The following is a 17,152-nucleotide window of genomic DNA, read 5'->3' on the forward strand; positions in this document are numbered from 1 at the left end:
ATTTTTTGAATCTCACTGACACTTCTTATATAGGATGATTTAAACTCAATTACCTATATATAAACGATACCTCTTTCCATTTCCGATTCAGAACTAAGAAATGTCTATCGAAATCAGTGGCCAGTTTTTTTTTTTTTTTTTTTTTTTTTTTTTTTTTTTTTTTTTTTTTTTAGCATTCACACTACTCTTTTTTAATTATTGAAACTTAATATTAATAATTATTTCTTAATTAATGTATTCTATAGTCTATCTAAAACTGTGATCAGATCTTCTTTTATCTTCTATTTATGCTTTACTCTTTCTTTATTATTAAAATTTGATATTAACAATTATTCCTTAATTGTTGTAGTCTATAGTCAGTCGAAATCATACTTTAGTCTTTCGTAGTTATTGAAACTTAATATTAATGATTCTCTCTTAATTACGTTTCTTGGTTAATGTAGTCTAGGGTTTATTGAAATCTGTGACCAGATTTTTTTTTTTTTTTTTTTTTTTTTTTTTTTTTTTTTTTTTTTTTTTTTTTACTGTTTGTTCTGTTACTTGATAGTTTACTGGTTCTTATTTATTGAAACTTAATATAAATAGTTGTTTCTTAATTGTGCTTCTTATTTAATGTAGTCTATAATATATTGAAATTTGTGACCAGATCTTTTTTTTTATCTTGTGTTCATACTTTAGTCTTTCTTAATTATTGAAACTTAATATTAATGACTGTTTCTTAATTTTTTTTTTTTTTATTATTAATGTAGTCTATAGGCTATCGAAATCTGGAACACAGATTTTATTTTATTTTTTTTTATCTTGTATTCATACTTTACTCATAATTATTGAAAAATTGCAGGTAAATGATCCTTTTTTCTGTAATATAATAGCATGCCCTACTAAAAATAGAACTAGAACCTGAATAGAACCTTACTAAATAAAACTTTATTATGTTTAACATACAAATGATATCAAATTACGCCAATTTTTTTTTTTTTTTAATTAAAATACAACTTATTTGTGTTCTGTTTTAGATACAAATGCGCATCAGAAGCCTGTACGATAGCCGCAATGCTCTCCGTGAATAGTTCTGTTTTTTATCGGCCGAAAGACAAAATACTTCAAGCTGACACTGCAAGAAAAAATTTCTTTGTCCCTGGAGGGGATCATCTGTCACTTTTCAATGTTTATGACCAATGGGTAAAGTTTATTACAGATTTTTTTTTTCATTCTGTTGTGTTTGTATTCGGCTATGTTTGTTTTTTACTTCTTTATGTCATCTATTTTACCCTCTTTTTTTCTTTTTCTTTGGTTATAGGCAGTTTTCTTCTTTACAAGTATTTTTAACTGTCAAATTTTTTTCATCCTTCCCTGAACAAGCAGTAAGTAAACCCGCAAAATAAGACCCTGATGAATTGATTAAATTTCGCTCTGCTTTGTTCTTTCATGTGTAGGCACACTAGATATTTTAAATTGTTTTATTCATTATTGAGAGTTGATCCGAAGCATATTAATTTGAAATTGATTAATTCATCCTACATAGTGCAAAGCTATCCAAGCTATGTTCAAGCTATGTTTGTATGTTTAAATTATTGGATTTTTATCTTTTTTTAAGGCCCTTGTTGATGTTTGTGATCAGTTGTTACCCTCTTACAATAATTATTTTACTAATTCAAAACAAATCTGTAGATGACTCTTTTCTTCTGGCCTTTCGAAACATACATTTTTTTTTTTTTTTTTTTTTTTTTTTTTTATAATGCTGCTGTCACAATATAATTTAGATTCCACTTTGAATTTCTAATTTCCTTAGTCTAATAACATTTTATTTTTGGTGCCATGGTTGCAGTGATGGTTGCAACAATATACCAGTCCAAGATCAGTTTGTCGACTTAATATTCGATATAAATTTTGAAAACTTACAATAAGTAGACCTACTTTAAGAGTACAGAAACCGTAGCCTTTTTGATACCCTTTATACGCAAAGAGCGATGGGGACGGACAAAGGTGAAACAGGAAGGGCATCAATCTTAGATAGGGAGGGTGTAAATTTCTACCTCTTGATTAAAAATCAAGCGATTGATTCAGCCTAATAATGAAATTAAGTGTTTTTGAAGCATTTTGTAATTGCAGAGGAGTGTTTAATACAAACTTTATGAGGCCAACACAGCTACGCACGCTCCTCCTCCACCCCAATCTATTCAAAGCCCCCTTTTTACACCCGCCCACGTAGTTCCCATTTCCTTTAAATCTTTCTTTATGACGTCCTCCCACCCCAGACGGGGACGACCTGCTTTCCGTTTAGCCCTAGATGGTTGGCCGAAAAGAACAATCTTCGGCAATCTGTCATCCTTCATCCGCACAGTGTTTACCAAGCGTAAAACTACTAGAAATTACCATCAATGAATAAATGAAACCCCAAAACGAACAGAAATTACAATAAATAACCGAGTCAAACTCAAAACAAGCAGAAATTAACATGAGTAGGGCTCAAAACCCCTATGCCTTCTCAAGACCAGAACATAATTTGCACTTACTAAAAAAATGCTAATTGTCAGTTTAATATATATATATATGCTGATATTTATTCTTTTAAGTCTTAATAATTTTGATTTATTATAGCTAAAAAAGTGAAAACATTCAAAATGTTTTCTTTCTTTTTTTTAGTAAAGTACAAATTATATCCTGGTCTTGAATAGGCATGGGGGTTGTCTGCCCTACCCATGTTAATTTCTGCTTGTTTTTAGTTTGAGTCGGTTATTTATTGTTGAAACTTTTATATTGTTATTACTACTTCTGCTCTTAAAATTTAACTAAATCAAAAGAGTGTAAGTGTATCCAAGCTGTCAAAGGTCATAGATAGAATTTTTGGGGAATGGTATTTAGTTTTATTTTTCAGGTCAACTAGACGAGGTATAAGACTAAATTAAACACTACTATTTGTGTCAAGATCTTCAAAAGGGTATTTGTTTTTAAAGATTGTCGAAAAACTTTATCCAGCATACAATTAGCAGGCCAAACTATAAATTCTTAAAGGAAAGACAAAAAAAAATAAGGTTTTATTTTCTTTTTCCCTGAAAAAGACTATGTCAATATGAAACGAACAGAAATTAATTTAAAAAAAACTTTTCCCACAAAATGAGTTTTTCAGAAAAAAAAAAGCAAAGGACGCCATTAAACCAAAAATTAGCAAAAATAGAATCAAATAATCTACCAAGCGTAAAACTACCACAAATTAGCAACAATAAATAAATGAAATCCAAAACGAACGTAAATTACAATAAACAACCGAGTCAAACTCAAAACGAGCAAAAATTAATTTGAGTATTTCTCACAATCCCTACGCCTTCTCAAGGAAAGAACATAATTTGCACTTTACTGAAAAAAAATTTAAACATTTTCACTTTTATAAATTTAATAAATAAAAATTATTACGATTTTAAGGAATAAATATCAGCATATGTATATTAAACTGACAAAGCACATTAATTTGTATTTTTTTTTCAGTAAAGAGCAAATTATGTTCTCTTCTTGAGAAGACATAGGGATTGTGAGCCCTATTCATGTTAATTTCCGCTCTTTTTTTAGTTTGACTCGGTTATTTGTTGTAATCTTAATTTGTTGTGGGCTTCATTTATTTATTGATGCTGATTTGTTGTAGTTTTATGCTTGGTAGATTATTTGATTCTATTTTTGCTCATTTTTGGTTGAATGGAGTTTCTTTGAAAAACTTATCTTGTGGGAAAAGTTTTTTTTTTAAATTAATTTATTGTAAAGAACGGAATATTGCCCATAGTAACCGAAATATACCTCCCTCAACCTCGATCTTCACGCTATAGTGTTCAGTACTGATCGAAGCTTCTTTTCCTTCTTGTTGCTTCTTTGGGGGATGATGTCATACGTCATATAAAAAAAAAGATCAAAACGTGCCTGGGTCATCAGATCCCTTTAGTGCTTAGTTATATCTGTATTGATTTTATAATTAAGAACGAACTCTAGGCAATAGTTGTAGGAACATTTAATTAAAACACAATTTTCGAAAAAAAAAAATTATCATATCCGATCATAACCAGTATATATCAGAGCCATGTTAGACCTTCATGTAGATTTATAGCAAAGAACGATATTTATCTCATAGTAATCGAAATATACATCGCTGAACCTTGATCTTCACGCTATAGTGTTCAGTAATTTAAAGACTTCCTCTAATTCTTCTTCTTCTTCATTTTCTTATTCTTTTCTTCTTAAAATGCGATCTTTGGCTACTATTGGCTGAGGTTTGTTTTTTAATAGGTCGAGACTAGTATTTGAACCGTCATAACTATGCCGCTTATTTTCTCGCTTTCCTATATCTTCTAATCACATATTTCTTTGTTCCTCTCTTTCGTTTTCGATTCGTTCTTGTTTTTTTACTCGTGATCGTTGCTGCATTTTATCTTCTAACTGCATATTGCATTGCTCTTCACTTTCGTTTTGACTCTCTGTAATTGTCGTTGTTGCAAGTATTCTAACCACACTTTACTTTATTCTTCATTTATCTTCAAATTGAATATTTCTTTGCTCTTCACTTATGTTTTTGACTCGTTGCAACTGTCGTTGTCACAATTATTCTAACTGCATATTTCTTTATTCTTGATTTTCGTTTATCATTACTTCAGACATATTTTCAATCCTCTTTGCCTTAGCTGCTTGGATTGATCGTGTCACATTTGATGGCCTAGGTTGTTTATTTTCACCCATTGTAAATTTACAGTTTTCGAGTCGTCCTCTTGATCTTGTCTCATTTGATGGTCCTTTTTGTTCATTTGAGCAATTGTTAATTAACGCTTTCGTCCTTTAGGCATTATGAAACTGCTTAAAACGGTTTTTGGAAATTGACTCATTAAACTTTGCATTTTATATTTAGCTATGTTCTTTTGTATTTTTGCATACGTCGTAGATACTAAAAATGATATGCCTGGATACCCATTAGAATAGAATATGATTTATTGGCTAAAATAGCACAAAAGCTAGCATAAGCACGTTAGAACAATTACAATAATAAAACAGATGTTAGGGGATAAACATAAAACAAAAAAAAATAAATCAATTATTAAAGTGTGAATCAAACTGTGCTAAAATAGCACAAGAGCTACCATAAGCACGTCAGAACAATTACGATAGTAAAACAGATGTTAGGGGATAAGCATAAAACAAAAAGTTAAATCAATTATTAAAATAGGAAACAAAAGAGTTTTTGTACCTCATGGTCAACATTTGGGAACACAAGTCAGGTTGGTTATTTGGAGCTCTAAGAGCATTGAGTCTTGTATTAGGAAGGATTGGGAGATTTTCTTTAAAGGGAAGGAGAAAACGTGGATGATAGCCAGAACTAAGGCACTTGTGACAAAAGTTCATGGTAAGGATGTGAAGTCGTGATTCCAATGTAGTAAGTCTAGCCAAACCTTCATCATAATAATGTAGTATAGGACGTCCCCAGTATAATTTGTATTGCTCTTTTTTGAATACTTTCAATTTTAGAACATTGGTCTTTCCTCAGCCCAAGGTGCCAGACAGGGCAAGCATATTCCAGACAGGGTCTTATATGAGAACAATAAATTATTTTAAGGTTCTGGATTGATATGGAGAACCGTTTGAGAATGGAGAAAGATTTAAGGAGAAAACTACCAGATTTAAATAAGTGGGAAATGTGGGAGTTCCATTTAAGGTCATTGTCCAATTGCACACCAAGCAGTTTAACTGTATTTAAATTTGGTATGCAAAGGTAAATATTGATAGGGGGTATATTTTTTTAAAAGAAGAATAGCGTGAAACTGCTTCTGGGTATGCTTAAGTAGAGTTTAACATTGTCAACATCATTTCTTTGTTGTTAATGAGTGAGTCGAGTGTAACGTCCAAAGTATTAGATGTTTGACAAAGGTTCAGTAATGTCAAATCATCTGCAAATTTAAAAGAGTCTCCAAAGCTCGATAAAACATTATTAAAAACAATTACAAATACAAAAGGACCTCAGTCGCTTGAGGCGCTCCACAGGAAATCGAGGAAAAACCTGATGAATCCCCGTTAGAGAGGACTACACATTTTTAACGGCCAGACAAAAAACTAGCTACCATACGTAAAACAAAATCTCTTGCACCTAAAGCCCTTGCATTACCTATAACTGTCTGATGATTCAAGTTATCGAAGGCTTTGCTGGGTAACTACTATTTCCGTTCATCTTAAAACTAATAGCTTATAATCATGGTTGCAGTAGTTGCTGGACCAGAAGTTAGTGACCAAATGTTGAAAACGCGTTTTGAAAAAAAAACTGCCTAATGGGAAAAATTGCCTACTGACTCTGATTCAGAAATAGTAACTATTGCTTCGGTTAATCTTTAAAGTAAAAGCTTACTACGAAGACAAATTTATGGTTTTAAAAAAGAGCCTGAAACCCCTAAGAAATGGTGTCCGAAAGAGATGAAAAGTGCACCATTGGAATCAGCATGGTTGAAAATATAATTTAGCAAAATTACAGTTTCTGACCAGAACAACAAGGAAAATTAGTTTTTTTTTTTTTTCATTTGTAGCACTGATGTGTATCCCTTTTTTCTGTTTTTCCTCCAGGACTTGGGGGATATCAGAACATCATAGAGAGGTGTTTACTGGTTTATTTACTTGCTCATTTTAATAGGTTGCAGCTGTAGTTGCAAGACGAACTACAGCCCATAGTAACCAAAAGCTAAAAACGTACTTAAAAATAAACTGCCTGATGGCAAAAAATTGTCATCTGACGGTAATTCAGGATTGTTAACCATTTTTTCCGTTCACCTTAAATAAAAGTTTATAACGGATACAAAAATATGCTGATTTTGAAAAGGCTGAATAATCCTTGAAATTGGCGTCTGAACGAAACGAAAACTGCATAGATTTATTGTTAAGAACGGTGTCTACCCCATTGTAACCGAAATATACCTCGCTCTTCACGCTATAGTGTTCAGTACTTTAAAGAACCTTCTTCTTCTTATAATTCTGCTTCTTCTTATTCTTTTTCTCCTTAAAACGCGTTTTTTAATCTTTAGCTACTATTGGCTGGGCTTTTTTCTTTACTAGGTCGAGACTATCGCTTGAACCATGATAACCATGCCACTTATTTTCTCACTGTACATTTCTTCTAACCTCATATTTTTTTTATTCTTCTCTTTCATTTTTGATTCGTTCTTGGCAACACTGTTTTTGTTTTGTAACCACATATTTCTTTGCTCTTCACTTTGATTTTTTACTCGTATTTTTGCTGCCGCTTATCTTCTGACTGTACATTTCTTTGCTCTTAACTTTCGTTTTTGACTCGTTGTAATTGTCGTTGTTGCAAGTATTCTAACCACATATTACTTTATTCTTCATTTATCTTCTAATCGAATATTTCTTTGCTCTTCACTTACGTTTTCGACGCGTTGCAATTGCTGTTGTTTTAAGTATTCTAACAGCATATTTCTTTATTCTTCATTTTCGTTTATCATTACTTCAGACATATTTTCAATCCCTTTTTGTCTTAGCTGCTCGGATTGGTCGCGTCCTGTTTGGTGGCCTAGGTCGTTCATTTTCACCCATTGTAAATTTATATTTTTCGAGTCGTCCTCTTGATCTTGTCTTATTTGATGGTCCAGTTTGTTCATTTTGAGCATTTGCTAACTAATGCTTTCGTCCTTTAGGCATTATGAAACCCCTTTAACGGTTTTTGGAAATTGACTTCTTAAACTTTGCATTTTATATTTATCTGTTTTTTTTTGTAATTTTGCATCCGTCATAGATCCTAAAAATGATATTCCTGGATAACTATTTATGCTACTGCCACTTATCTCCTAACCATATATTTGTTTCTTCCACCAGAGCATAGAAAAATTAAAAAAGGGAATGTGACTAGCAGGCTTATCAGAAGAACTGCTTAACATAGCCCTCGAAAAGGATATATAGATCACTTGAAATGACTGGGAAACTCTGCGCTTGACAAGATCGTTACCACAGGGTACGTTGAACTCAAATCCTACATAGCTAAAGGAGAGTCCTTTACACACTGCACTATGGCAACTTCTAGTATAAATGTACCATTCAGTTTGTGGTGTCTAAGAAATGATAATAATTTATCATGGTTGCGTCTGTAGCTGGGATCTGGCAAAAGGTGAATCGAAGCTCATAATAACCAAAAGTTAAAAAAGTCGTCTTGAAAAAAAATACCTAATGAAAAAAAAACGCCATCTGAAATCAGAAATGGTAACTATTATTTCGGTTCATCTTAAAACTATAAGTTTATATTGATAGTTTCAGCAGTTTCTGTACCAAGCTAGTGACCAAAATTTGAAAAACGCAATTTTGAAAAAAAAAATTGCCTAATGCGAAAGATTGTCACTTCGGTTAATCTTTAAAGTAAGAGTCTACTGCGAAAACAAATTTATTGTGATTTCAAAAAAAAAAGTCTGAAACCCCTCAGAAATGCCGTCTGATCGAAATGAAAAGTGTACCATTGGAATCAGCATGGTCGAAAATCACTTTTAGCCGAATTACAGTTTTCCACCAAGAACAACAAGGCAAATCATTTTATTTTTTTTGTAGCACTCCTGTGTCTCTCTTTTTTCTTTTTTTCCTCCATGGCTTGGGGGATAACAGAATATCATAGAGATGTTTACTGGCTTATAATTGTAACTAAAAGTTAAGAAACGTTTAGAACCGGTAGCAATAGTAGTATCAGTAGAATTAATAGTAGTAGCCTTAACTTTAGTAGCAGCAGTAGTAGTAGCAGTAGTAATAGTATTATGAGTAGAAGCAGTAGCAGTAGTAGTATGAGCAGAAGCAGTAGCATTATTGTCTTTTGGTTATTTTAACATCCATGTAAAGTGGCCTCAGAAAAAAAAAGAAAAAAAAAGAATGTATTAGACATTAGAGGCTTATTGCTCTTTACTTAGGCAGTGCTATTATAACAAAAGAGAGTACGACTAGTAGTATCCTTAGTAGGAGTAGTTGTGGCACTATTGGAGGCAGTGTCTTTTTGTTATTTCAACATCCCTCTCAACATACCCTTAAAGCTTCGTCTTAACGCCAAGATATGGCACATCTGCATTATTTTTTTTTTATCTTCTGGTGAAGGCACGACGTATAGTAGGAGTTGTAGAAACTTTGAAAGGGGCTCATTCGACAGGAAATCGAAAGTTCTATTGCCCTTTTTAAGAGTACAAAAGTGATTGGAGGGAAGCCTTATTGCTCCTACGCTCCTTTTAGGTGCCCTCACCCCAAAGACAACCGATCAAAATTTAAGACAGCCATTTAGTTCAAGATAGTTGAAGGGTCTAATCACAATAGCTCCGGGGATGACATGACTCCCCATAGCCCTAAGGGCAATGGCTTTTAAGTTGTGTAAGTTGTTCTTGGTTTACATATAAGTTTTGTTATTAAGAAAGGGGGGCATGCCTGTATCTCCAAAAATGCTAAAAATACAAAGCTGAAACTTTCAGGGGATTTAGAGAGGGATTTTGAACTAAATCAAAACACACCATGTCCTTTCAGGCTATCGAAAGGGCGTAGTAGTATTATCTCAGGAACTGTTAACGGTATTAAAATGAAATTTTAAGTGCATGTTGAGGGGGATGTTTAACTAACCAAAAGACATTGTATGCAATACTACTAACTACTACGACTACTGCTAGTCGTAGTCTGTTTTTTTTCATATGCTGTGCAATATATCTGCCCAAATAAAGAGCGATAAAGCTCTGATTCATTATCTATTAGGCTATTATTTTTTTCCAGTCCACTTTCAATAGAAGAAGTTGTTGTAGAAACCTTATTGGAGGCTCATTTGATTGGAAAGGGGAATTTCTAGTGCCCTATTTGAGAGTCGAAAGAGATTGGAGGGCAGCCAGCCTTGTCCTACGCCCCTTTTAGGTGTCCTCTCTCCAGAGACTATCAATCAAAATTTGATATAACCATTTTCTTTAATAGAGATGAAAAATCCAATAAATATGCCTCTGGAGATGACATGACTCCTCACAGCCCTTGGGGCAAGGACTCTAAGTTATGCAAGTTGCTGCTTGTTTACATATAGGTTTTGTTATTGAGAACGGAGAACATGTTTATTCCTGTATCTCCAGAAAGGCTAAGGGTACTAAGGTGAAACTTTCAGTGAATGTTGAGGTTTGAACTAGTTCAGAGACCACTATATGGTCTGAGATAATATATCAGAGATAATATATATATATATATATATATATATATATATATATATATATATATATATATATATATATATATATATATATATATATAGTGTGTGTGCGTGTGTTCGCATGACGTCATAGATACAAAAAAAAAATCTTTTATAGCTTTTCCCCAGTAATTATTTTTTCTCTAATTACATTGTTATATAATTCAGTAACAACCAGGCGTGTTCTATTGCATATATCCTCTGAAATATCTAAATTACGCAGTAGCATGATTATTGTGTTATTCTTTAGCATGTTCCTGCACTCCAATGTAATTTTGAGTTTTGTCTTTTAACCCCAGATCTCGTTATACAACATTTTCGTTTCCAGTTCAATGTGATTTTCGCCGTCGCTTGTTATATGACTTTTGCTATGGCTGTTCGAAGTCATCTTGTAAATTCCACATGCGTCATAGATACCTAAAACGATACGACTACCACTGGGAAAAATGATTTCATTTGCTTCTTAAATGTATATGAATTTGACGTACTCACACAAAAAATGTTTTCCAAAATTAAGGATCTAAAAGAATTTTCCCCAGCTCGGGACCTATCTAGATTTTTTTGTTTAGGCCAGAAAATCTCAATGTGCCAATTTAAAAAAAAATAAATATGCAACTGTTTTAATACACAATTATTCCTCATTTAAAGAGAATAGATATATATTATATATAAAAAGAGACAGTATTATGCTCCCTCTCCCCTCCTCCCAGAGATAGTTCCTGATCTATTTACCTGCGATAACTTACTGTTAAAAACTTGCAGGAAGAAAGTGGCTTTTCATCCCAATGGTGCTATGAAAATTTTATTCAGCATCGATCGATGAAACGAGCAAGAGATGTACGGGATCAACTGGAAGGTTTAATGCAACGTGTTGAAATCGAAATGACTTCCAGTCCAACTGAAACTGAAAGCATCAGAAAGGTAATTATTTCTTTTTAGCCCCAGTTATAAGTCTAAACTTGGGCAATTTTGGTAGCCACAACCGCCCTTAAATCGGTACTTGTGGGCTAAGGCAGATTTACCAATTACAACACAATTTTGTCATTACTGAAAATTTCCAAATTACCACAATTAAAGTACATCTAAACAAAAAGTATATCTAGTAGATACTTTTATTCTAAAAAATAATTCAGTTTTAGACAGGAATAAAACAGTGTTTAATTTAACTATAAAGGAGGAGTTAAATGATTGGAAATTACTGATAGCCCATGGAAAGTGCATAGAATTTACACTTTATAGGTTACATAGATAAAGCCTATTATAAGTTAAATTAGCTCAAACCTTACAATTGAATAAGAGAGGAATTGGATTAAAGTTAGGAAAATATTAGTAAGGTGGGGGGGAAGGTTACAAAGTATCTCCAATGTAGCAGCAGGTAATTATGAAATTATGGTCGAAGGAGAATTTTCCCTTAGATTGGCGACTTAAAATCTATTTAACAAGGAAAAGTAGCAGTTATGCCATAAGCTATCCATTTATTAAATCTAGTTCCAGAATTTGCCGTTTTCCTTTTACTTTTTATTTCAAAGTTGGCTTAATTTTAAAAATTCATGGGCATGTATGCAAGGTTTTCAAGTCATATGTTTCAACTTTTAAGTATTTACATACCTCTGAAGCGGGCAAAATTTTTCAGTCTTGCTATTCCCCAAGCTCATAAAATGAATTTCGTCAGTGATATCGTTTTTATTTCTAATGTGAGAAGTAATAAACTTATGGACGATGACATTTATCTAAAAAAAATAACTAAATTTGTCACAGAATATTCTGCATTAACAGCAAAGCCTGTTAGACAAGTATAAAAAAGAGGAAAAAACGTACTCATTTATGAGGATCCGAGAAGAAATCCCCCCCCCTCCTCAATAAAACCTCCTTTGAAATAGTTACCGGAATAGCAAAACATGTTTTTCCTCTACTCTAAGCACAGTTCTTTGCCCCCACCCCTAAAAAAAGAAATCGTAAAAGCTTTAATCTTATCCTCTAGCCGTGGAACAAGATAGAGTAGGCTACTTTTTTACTTACTAAAATGTAAAATTCGTCGCCTTTAAGCTACCCAATGCGGAAGTTAGATTAATTACAGAGACGTACCAGTTATGTAAAATATGATTCCGAATACTGCTAAACTTATCGCAATATGCTTATTGTGTGAAGTGCAAAAGGTGAACCATTTGTTTGAAGATAGTATTCTTCCCTCAATAGATGTATTCATTTTTTGCTGGTAACAACCCTGAGATTCATAAAACTACTTGAAAAGTTCCTGCGGTTATTAGATATTCAATTTTTTTGGTCCTACTGCTCCCAACTACTAGTTATAGTACCCAAGCACCTGAAGCAACACAATATATAGCTCTGTCTCTTGGCAATATTCAATTCGAGGGTATCTACCCGTTAGGGAGAAAGTCTTGTGACAAGTAGTTTTGAACCTCAATTAAGAGAGTGTTCAGGCCGGAGTCTGTTAACTCTGCTGCCGCAAGGTAGAATTGTTAAAATCTGATTAAATTCAGAAATATTGGCACCAACCTTCCCAGAAATAGGGATGCCCATGTCTCCGAAAGTGAAGTTTCAGCCCCCCTTTCACCTCTAATGGCGTCATAGTTCATACTGGGTTTCACGTGACTATATCGGTCCTAAAAATTCAATGTATATGATATGAAAAGCTATTAGTTACATTGTCGTTTTATGCTGAAAATGGGAAAATCTATTCAAAAAGGTAATTTTACGAATTCCAAGGTTGACAGGTATATGCGTGACTGGTGATCATCGGCCGTCATTCGAGCGAAGCAAAAGCTTTGCTCAGCAAATATCAGGAAGTTATTCTAAATATAAAGGTCCCAACTTAAGGAATTCATGTAATTGTTTTTTAAAGCCATTATTTGGGACTTTAAATCCTTCAGCACAGGACGGCTGGTCCCCAACCATCTTGGTACTTCCTAACTGAAAGCAGAAAATTGTTATATACAACAATATAATGCCTAATAAAACAGGAAGTACTTGGATACACCGCGGACTCTTTACGATGGATTCGCGAACCTCCTGGGATCCGTGGACCAGATTTTGAAAGCCACTGCACTAGCCAATATAATTTTCTAATAAATTATTTTAAAAGGTAATCGGTAAATAACACACTGATTCATCACCTGGTTACTAAAAGTGCTTCCAATAAAAGTACGAATAAAATCAGAATTTAAAGAGGAGGGATGGGGGGGGGCTGACTGTTCATTTTCAATTTTAGTGTTGCTCATTATTGTCATTTGGAAAGACCTGTGTTTTTTTAATTTAATCAGAGTGTAGGCTGGCCTATCAAGGTGATCATAGTCTAGATCAGGCATAATTGTGGCCAAGAAATATTGCACCAAGTTGACATCTTTGGTCTGAGGTCTCAAGTCATCTGTCTTGTTGTTTCATAGATGGCTAGATAATAACACAGTTGGGTGAATACCAATCATTGCTGCCTCTGAGAATTTAACAATCTCTTAAGATTCACTTGCAAAAAATGCCACGCTTTGCAAAAAAACAAGACATTAAATAATAATAACGTATATGCCTAGTATACTTGTTGAGGGAGATATTATATAAATATACTTTTTCCTAGATTTAAGGCTCAGTACTAAAATCCGAAGATTTTGGGGGAATCCCAAGGAGTGGCAACCCTGGTCCAAATGAGCATTTGGCCTTCGCTATATGCCCACTTTATGGGTCGTGGTCTCACAGGGCTAAATACACTAAGAGGGTATTATTTAATGTTTTTCATCAATAATGTTTTCATATAAAGCGTTCTTAAAAAGATGAGGTTTTTGGTGTTCTGCTTTATTTTTCAAGGCGGAAAAAAAAATATTCTTGAAAACAGTTGTCTTAGGGACAGAGTCTCACGATGATTAATTTTTGAAAAACGAACCTTTGTGATTTATTTATTGTTTTTCTAGAGTATCACTGCTGGGTATTTTTATCACACTGCTAGATTATCAAAAGGTGGATATAAAACAGTAAAGCACAACCAGCCTGTCTTAGTACACCCTAATAGCAGCCTATTTGAGGATCTTCCCCGATGGGTCATCTACCATGAGCTGGTTTTCACAACTAAAGAGTATATGAGACAGGTATGTTTTTTTTTATTATTTTATTTTTTATTCATATTAAAAAACCGCAATAATTTGTTGCAACAAGTTGTTACGTTGCAATAAGTTGTTACTTTAAAAGATGTGTAGTCCAAACTTAAGGTACATACTCCCTCTGGAGCAAGTGATTTCTGCGACAAACCTGTAGCTGTAACTTGCACCAATAATTTATGTAATTAAATTTATTAGTCTCTTAGGCTCTTGTTTAGATCTATAGGTCTAAAAATTATTAAACTATAGGTCTCCCCGTTCGCCTGTGAGTCCAGGGGACTTGTCAGTCATGTGTGTCAATCCTAAACACTTTAGTCCGCCTGAGACTCTAAGTGGGCAATCCTATTGGGCTTAGGTAGGTCACTTATTCACTTCTGAGTCCTAACAACTTCAAATCCCCTGTTTTACACAAAGCAAGTTTTGTCCAAATTACATCAAGTAATATCAATTAAAATTGAATTAAACTTTTTTTGAATTAAATTTTTTTGAATTAAACTTGATTTTGATTTTGAATTAAAATCAAGTTGCCATCAAGCCATGGCTAATCGGAGAAAAAGCCAAGGCAGATAATCTGAGTGAGAGGCAAAGTTGGCATAAGCCTTTTTGAGGATTGTATAAAAATGATGTCATTTTCGCTTGTTGATAGATAGTCTATCAACCATCCATCCTAGGGCAGAACTAAGGTAGATAGTCATAAAACTAAAGGATGAACTAAGGGAAAAAGATCCAAACTTGCTTAAAAAGTACGAATATTTTTCTTTTTTCAAAGATAATCAATGCATTTTCAACGTATTTTTAATCTAAAAAGCTCAGTACACAAAATTTCAAAATTGAATTTGATTGATGGAATCTTCAGCGATGGAATGGTAGCAATTTTTTTATCTTTCGTTGATGTATTAAAACTGTTACAGACCGTTAAAACCATTAGAAATAACGTACCAAAACTTGCACAAGGAACATAAACCGTAAGGATATATTTGGAATAGGTATTTGGAATATATTTGGAATGCAGAAGCACCAAACCTAAAATTTAAAGTGAAAATGTAGTCATACTCCTGCTCCAAAGATCAGTTCCATTAGACAGAGGAATTCAGGTACTAGCCCACTTCAGCCTATTCTTCTTTCACGTGATAAAATATCTTGCATTGTTGTTATTCGCTCAATTGAAAATATGCTTTTTCTGCCATAAATTTTCTTCAAACTCGCCTGGACAGTAGGAGGCAATACTAACGTTCGGGCATAGCCCTTTTTACTTGACAGCTTCACTTAGGCAGACTGGCGCAGCTTAACGTAATACCAATAGTGACCAGAGACCAAAAGGGTCGAATTTATTCGAGTGAAATGTCAACCTTTCATATCAGCAATTATTTTCTGCCAACCTTCCTTATCAGCAATTATTTTCCGCATGGGAGTTCAAAATCTGAATCTCAGCTGAAAAAAGAATGAAGATATACGGGACCTAGAGATCAAACCCGGCTGTAGCAGCACAATACAGGGCCAACGCAGGGACCTTAGCAGTCAAGAAGCGTCGTTAATCCGATTACTTAAGGAATAAAGATTTATTTTGAAATCGGTGTTCTTCAAATTTAAAGAAGAACAGTTTCACGTACTCCCTTGAGAAATATTCGATTATGAAATTAAAACCAGGAGTTTTTTCCTTAAAGAGTCAAATATGTGTTTTGTGCAAATTGTTTGCGTTTTTATCCCAAGGAGAATGTCGTTATCATAGAGCGATTTTCGCAAAATTTAGTATATCTCCAGCTAGTCTATCTGGTGTTTCTTCGTTAAATATCCAGCAAAGTTGTCATGACTTGTCTAGTTGATCATATCCAATGACAGCAATGAAGTTAAAACCAGGAGTTTTTTCCTTAAAGAGTCAAATATGTGTTTTGTGCAAATCGTTTGCGTTTTTATCCCAAGGAGAATGTCGTTATCATATAGCGATTTTCGCAAAATTTTTTATATCTCCGGCTAGTCTATCTGGTGTTTCTTCGTTAAATATCCAGCAAAGTTGTCATGACTTGTCTAGTTGATCATATCCAATGACAGCAATACCTTGTAAATAAATTTTTATAGAAAAATTTCACATTTCAAAAAGTAACGTGTTAATTTGGCTGTGATGTACCTTGAAACAAATTAGTCAACTTCTTTGACATCGTTGTAACATTTTCAAAGGAAAAAAAGAAAATTATTTTATGCTTAAATGAAACCATCTAATAAATATATGTTTTAGCAAGTAAGTATAGGACGCATGCAAGAATAGCAACGAATCTTGCTTCTGAGCATTTTAAACAAAAACAAGCAATTATCCGACCTCTGAAGCTCGTACGTGGGCATAGAAAATAAAAGCTGTTCTTCAACAAAAATTTTTCATCCATCTGATGAATTAGTTTAAAGGCAGAATGTTATAATCTTTCGATGGTGAATCACTGTGGGGAGGAACGTCAACTTCATTAGTTGAATACGTACTTATTATATGAGTGTATATATGCTAAATATTTTGTGGAGACAGATAATTTATTGCAGTTTGAACTCAGGTGCAACAATACGCTGCAGGGCTCGAAACTTGATTCTGGTGATGAAATTTTGCGAAAGCATCTCCACACTTACACAAACAAGAAGGAGTTGAAGATAATTTCTTGCTTAAGTGAGAGCCAAAAAGCATTAATTAGGCAGCAAGTTTACCGCAGAAAGAGAAGATTCCCCTTGTCTGCACGTATACTCGCTTAAGACATGATTTGAACTGAAGAATAGTTCTAAGTGTGTATCATCTTGTCTGTTTGATAAACTGTCGAACAGTCCATAAAATTTCGTAAAAAAATTGTTTAAAGCGTCAGAAAGA

At 33.5% G+C, this 17,152-nt stretch overlaps 1 protein-coding gene across 1 annotated transcript in view; it reads left to right on the forward strand.

Annotated features, from left to right (window-relative positions):
- Positions 1-17,152, forward strand: part of l(2)37Cb (DEAH-box helicase 16 lethal (2) 37Cb) — a 105,421-nt gene that overhangs the window by 74,199 nt on the left and 14,070 nt on the right. Inside the window, exons 14-16 of the mRNA XM_089100057.1 lie at positions 1,017-1,182; positions 10,970-11,128; positions 14,128-14,301. Coding sequence (XP_088956183.1) covers positions 1,017-1,182; positions 10,970-11,128; positions 14,128-14,301 — 499 coding nt within the window. The remainder of the gene's footprint in view (positions 1-1,016; positions 1,183-10,969; positions 11,129-14,127; positions 14,302-17,152) is intronic.

Source organism: Artemia sp. Qi Xiang Cuo, chromosome 2 (genome assembly GCF_049724085.1).
Source record: "Artemia sp. Qi Xiang Cuo chromosome 2, ASM4972408v1, whole genome shotgun sequence".
Lineage (NCBI taxonomy): Eukaryota > Metazoa > Arthropoda > Branchiopoda > Anostraca > Artemiidae > Artemia > Artemia sp. Qi Xiang Cuo.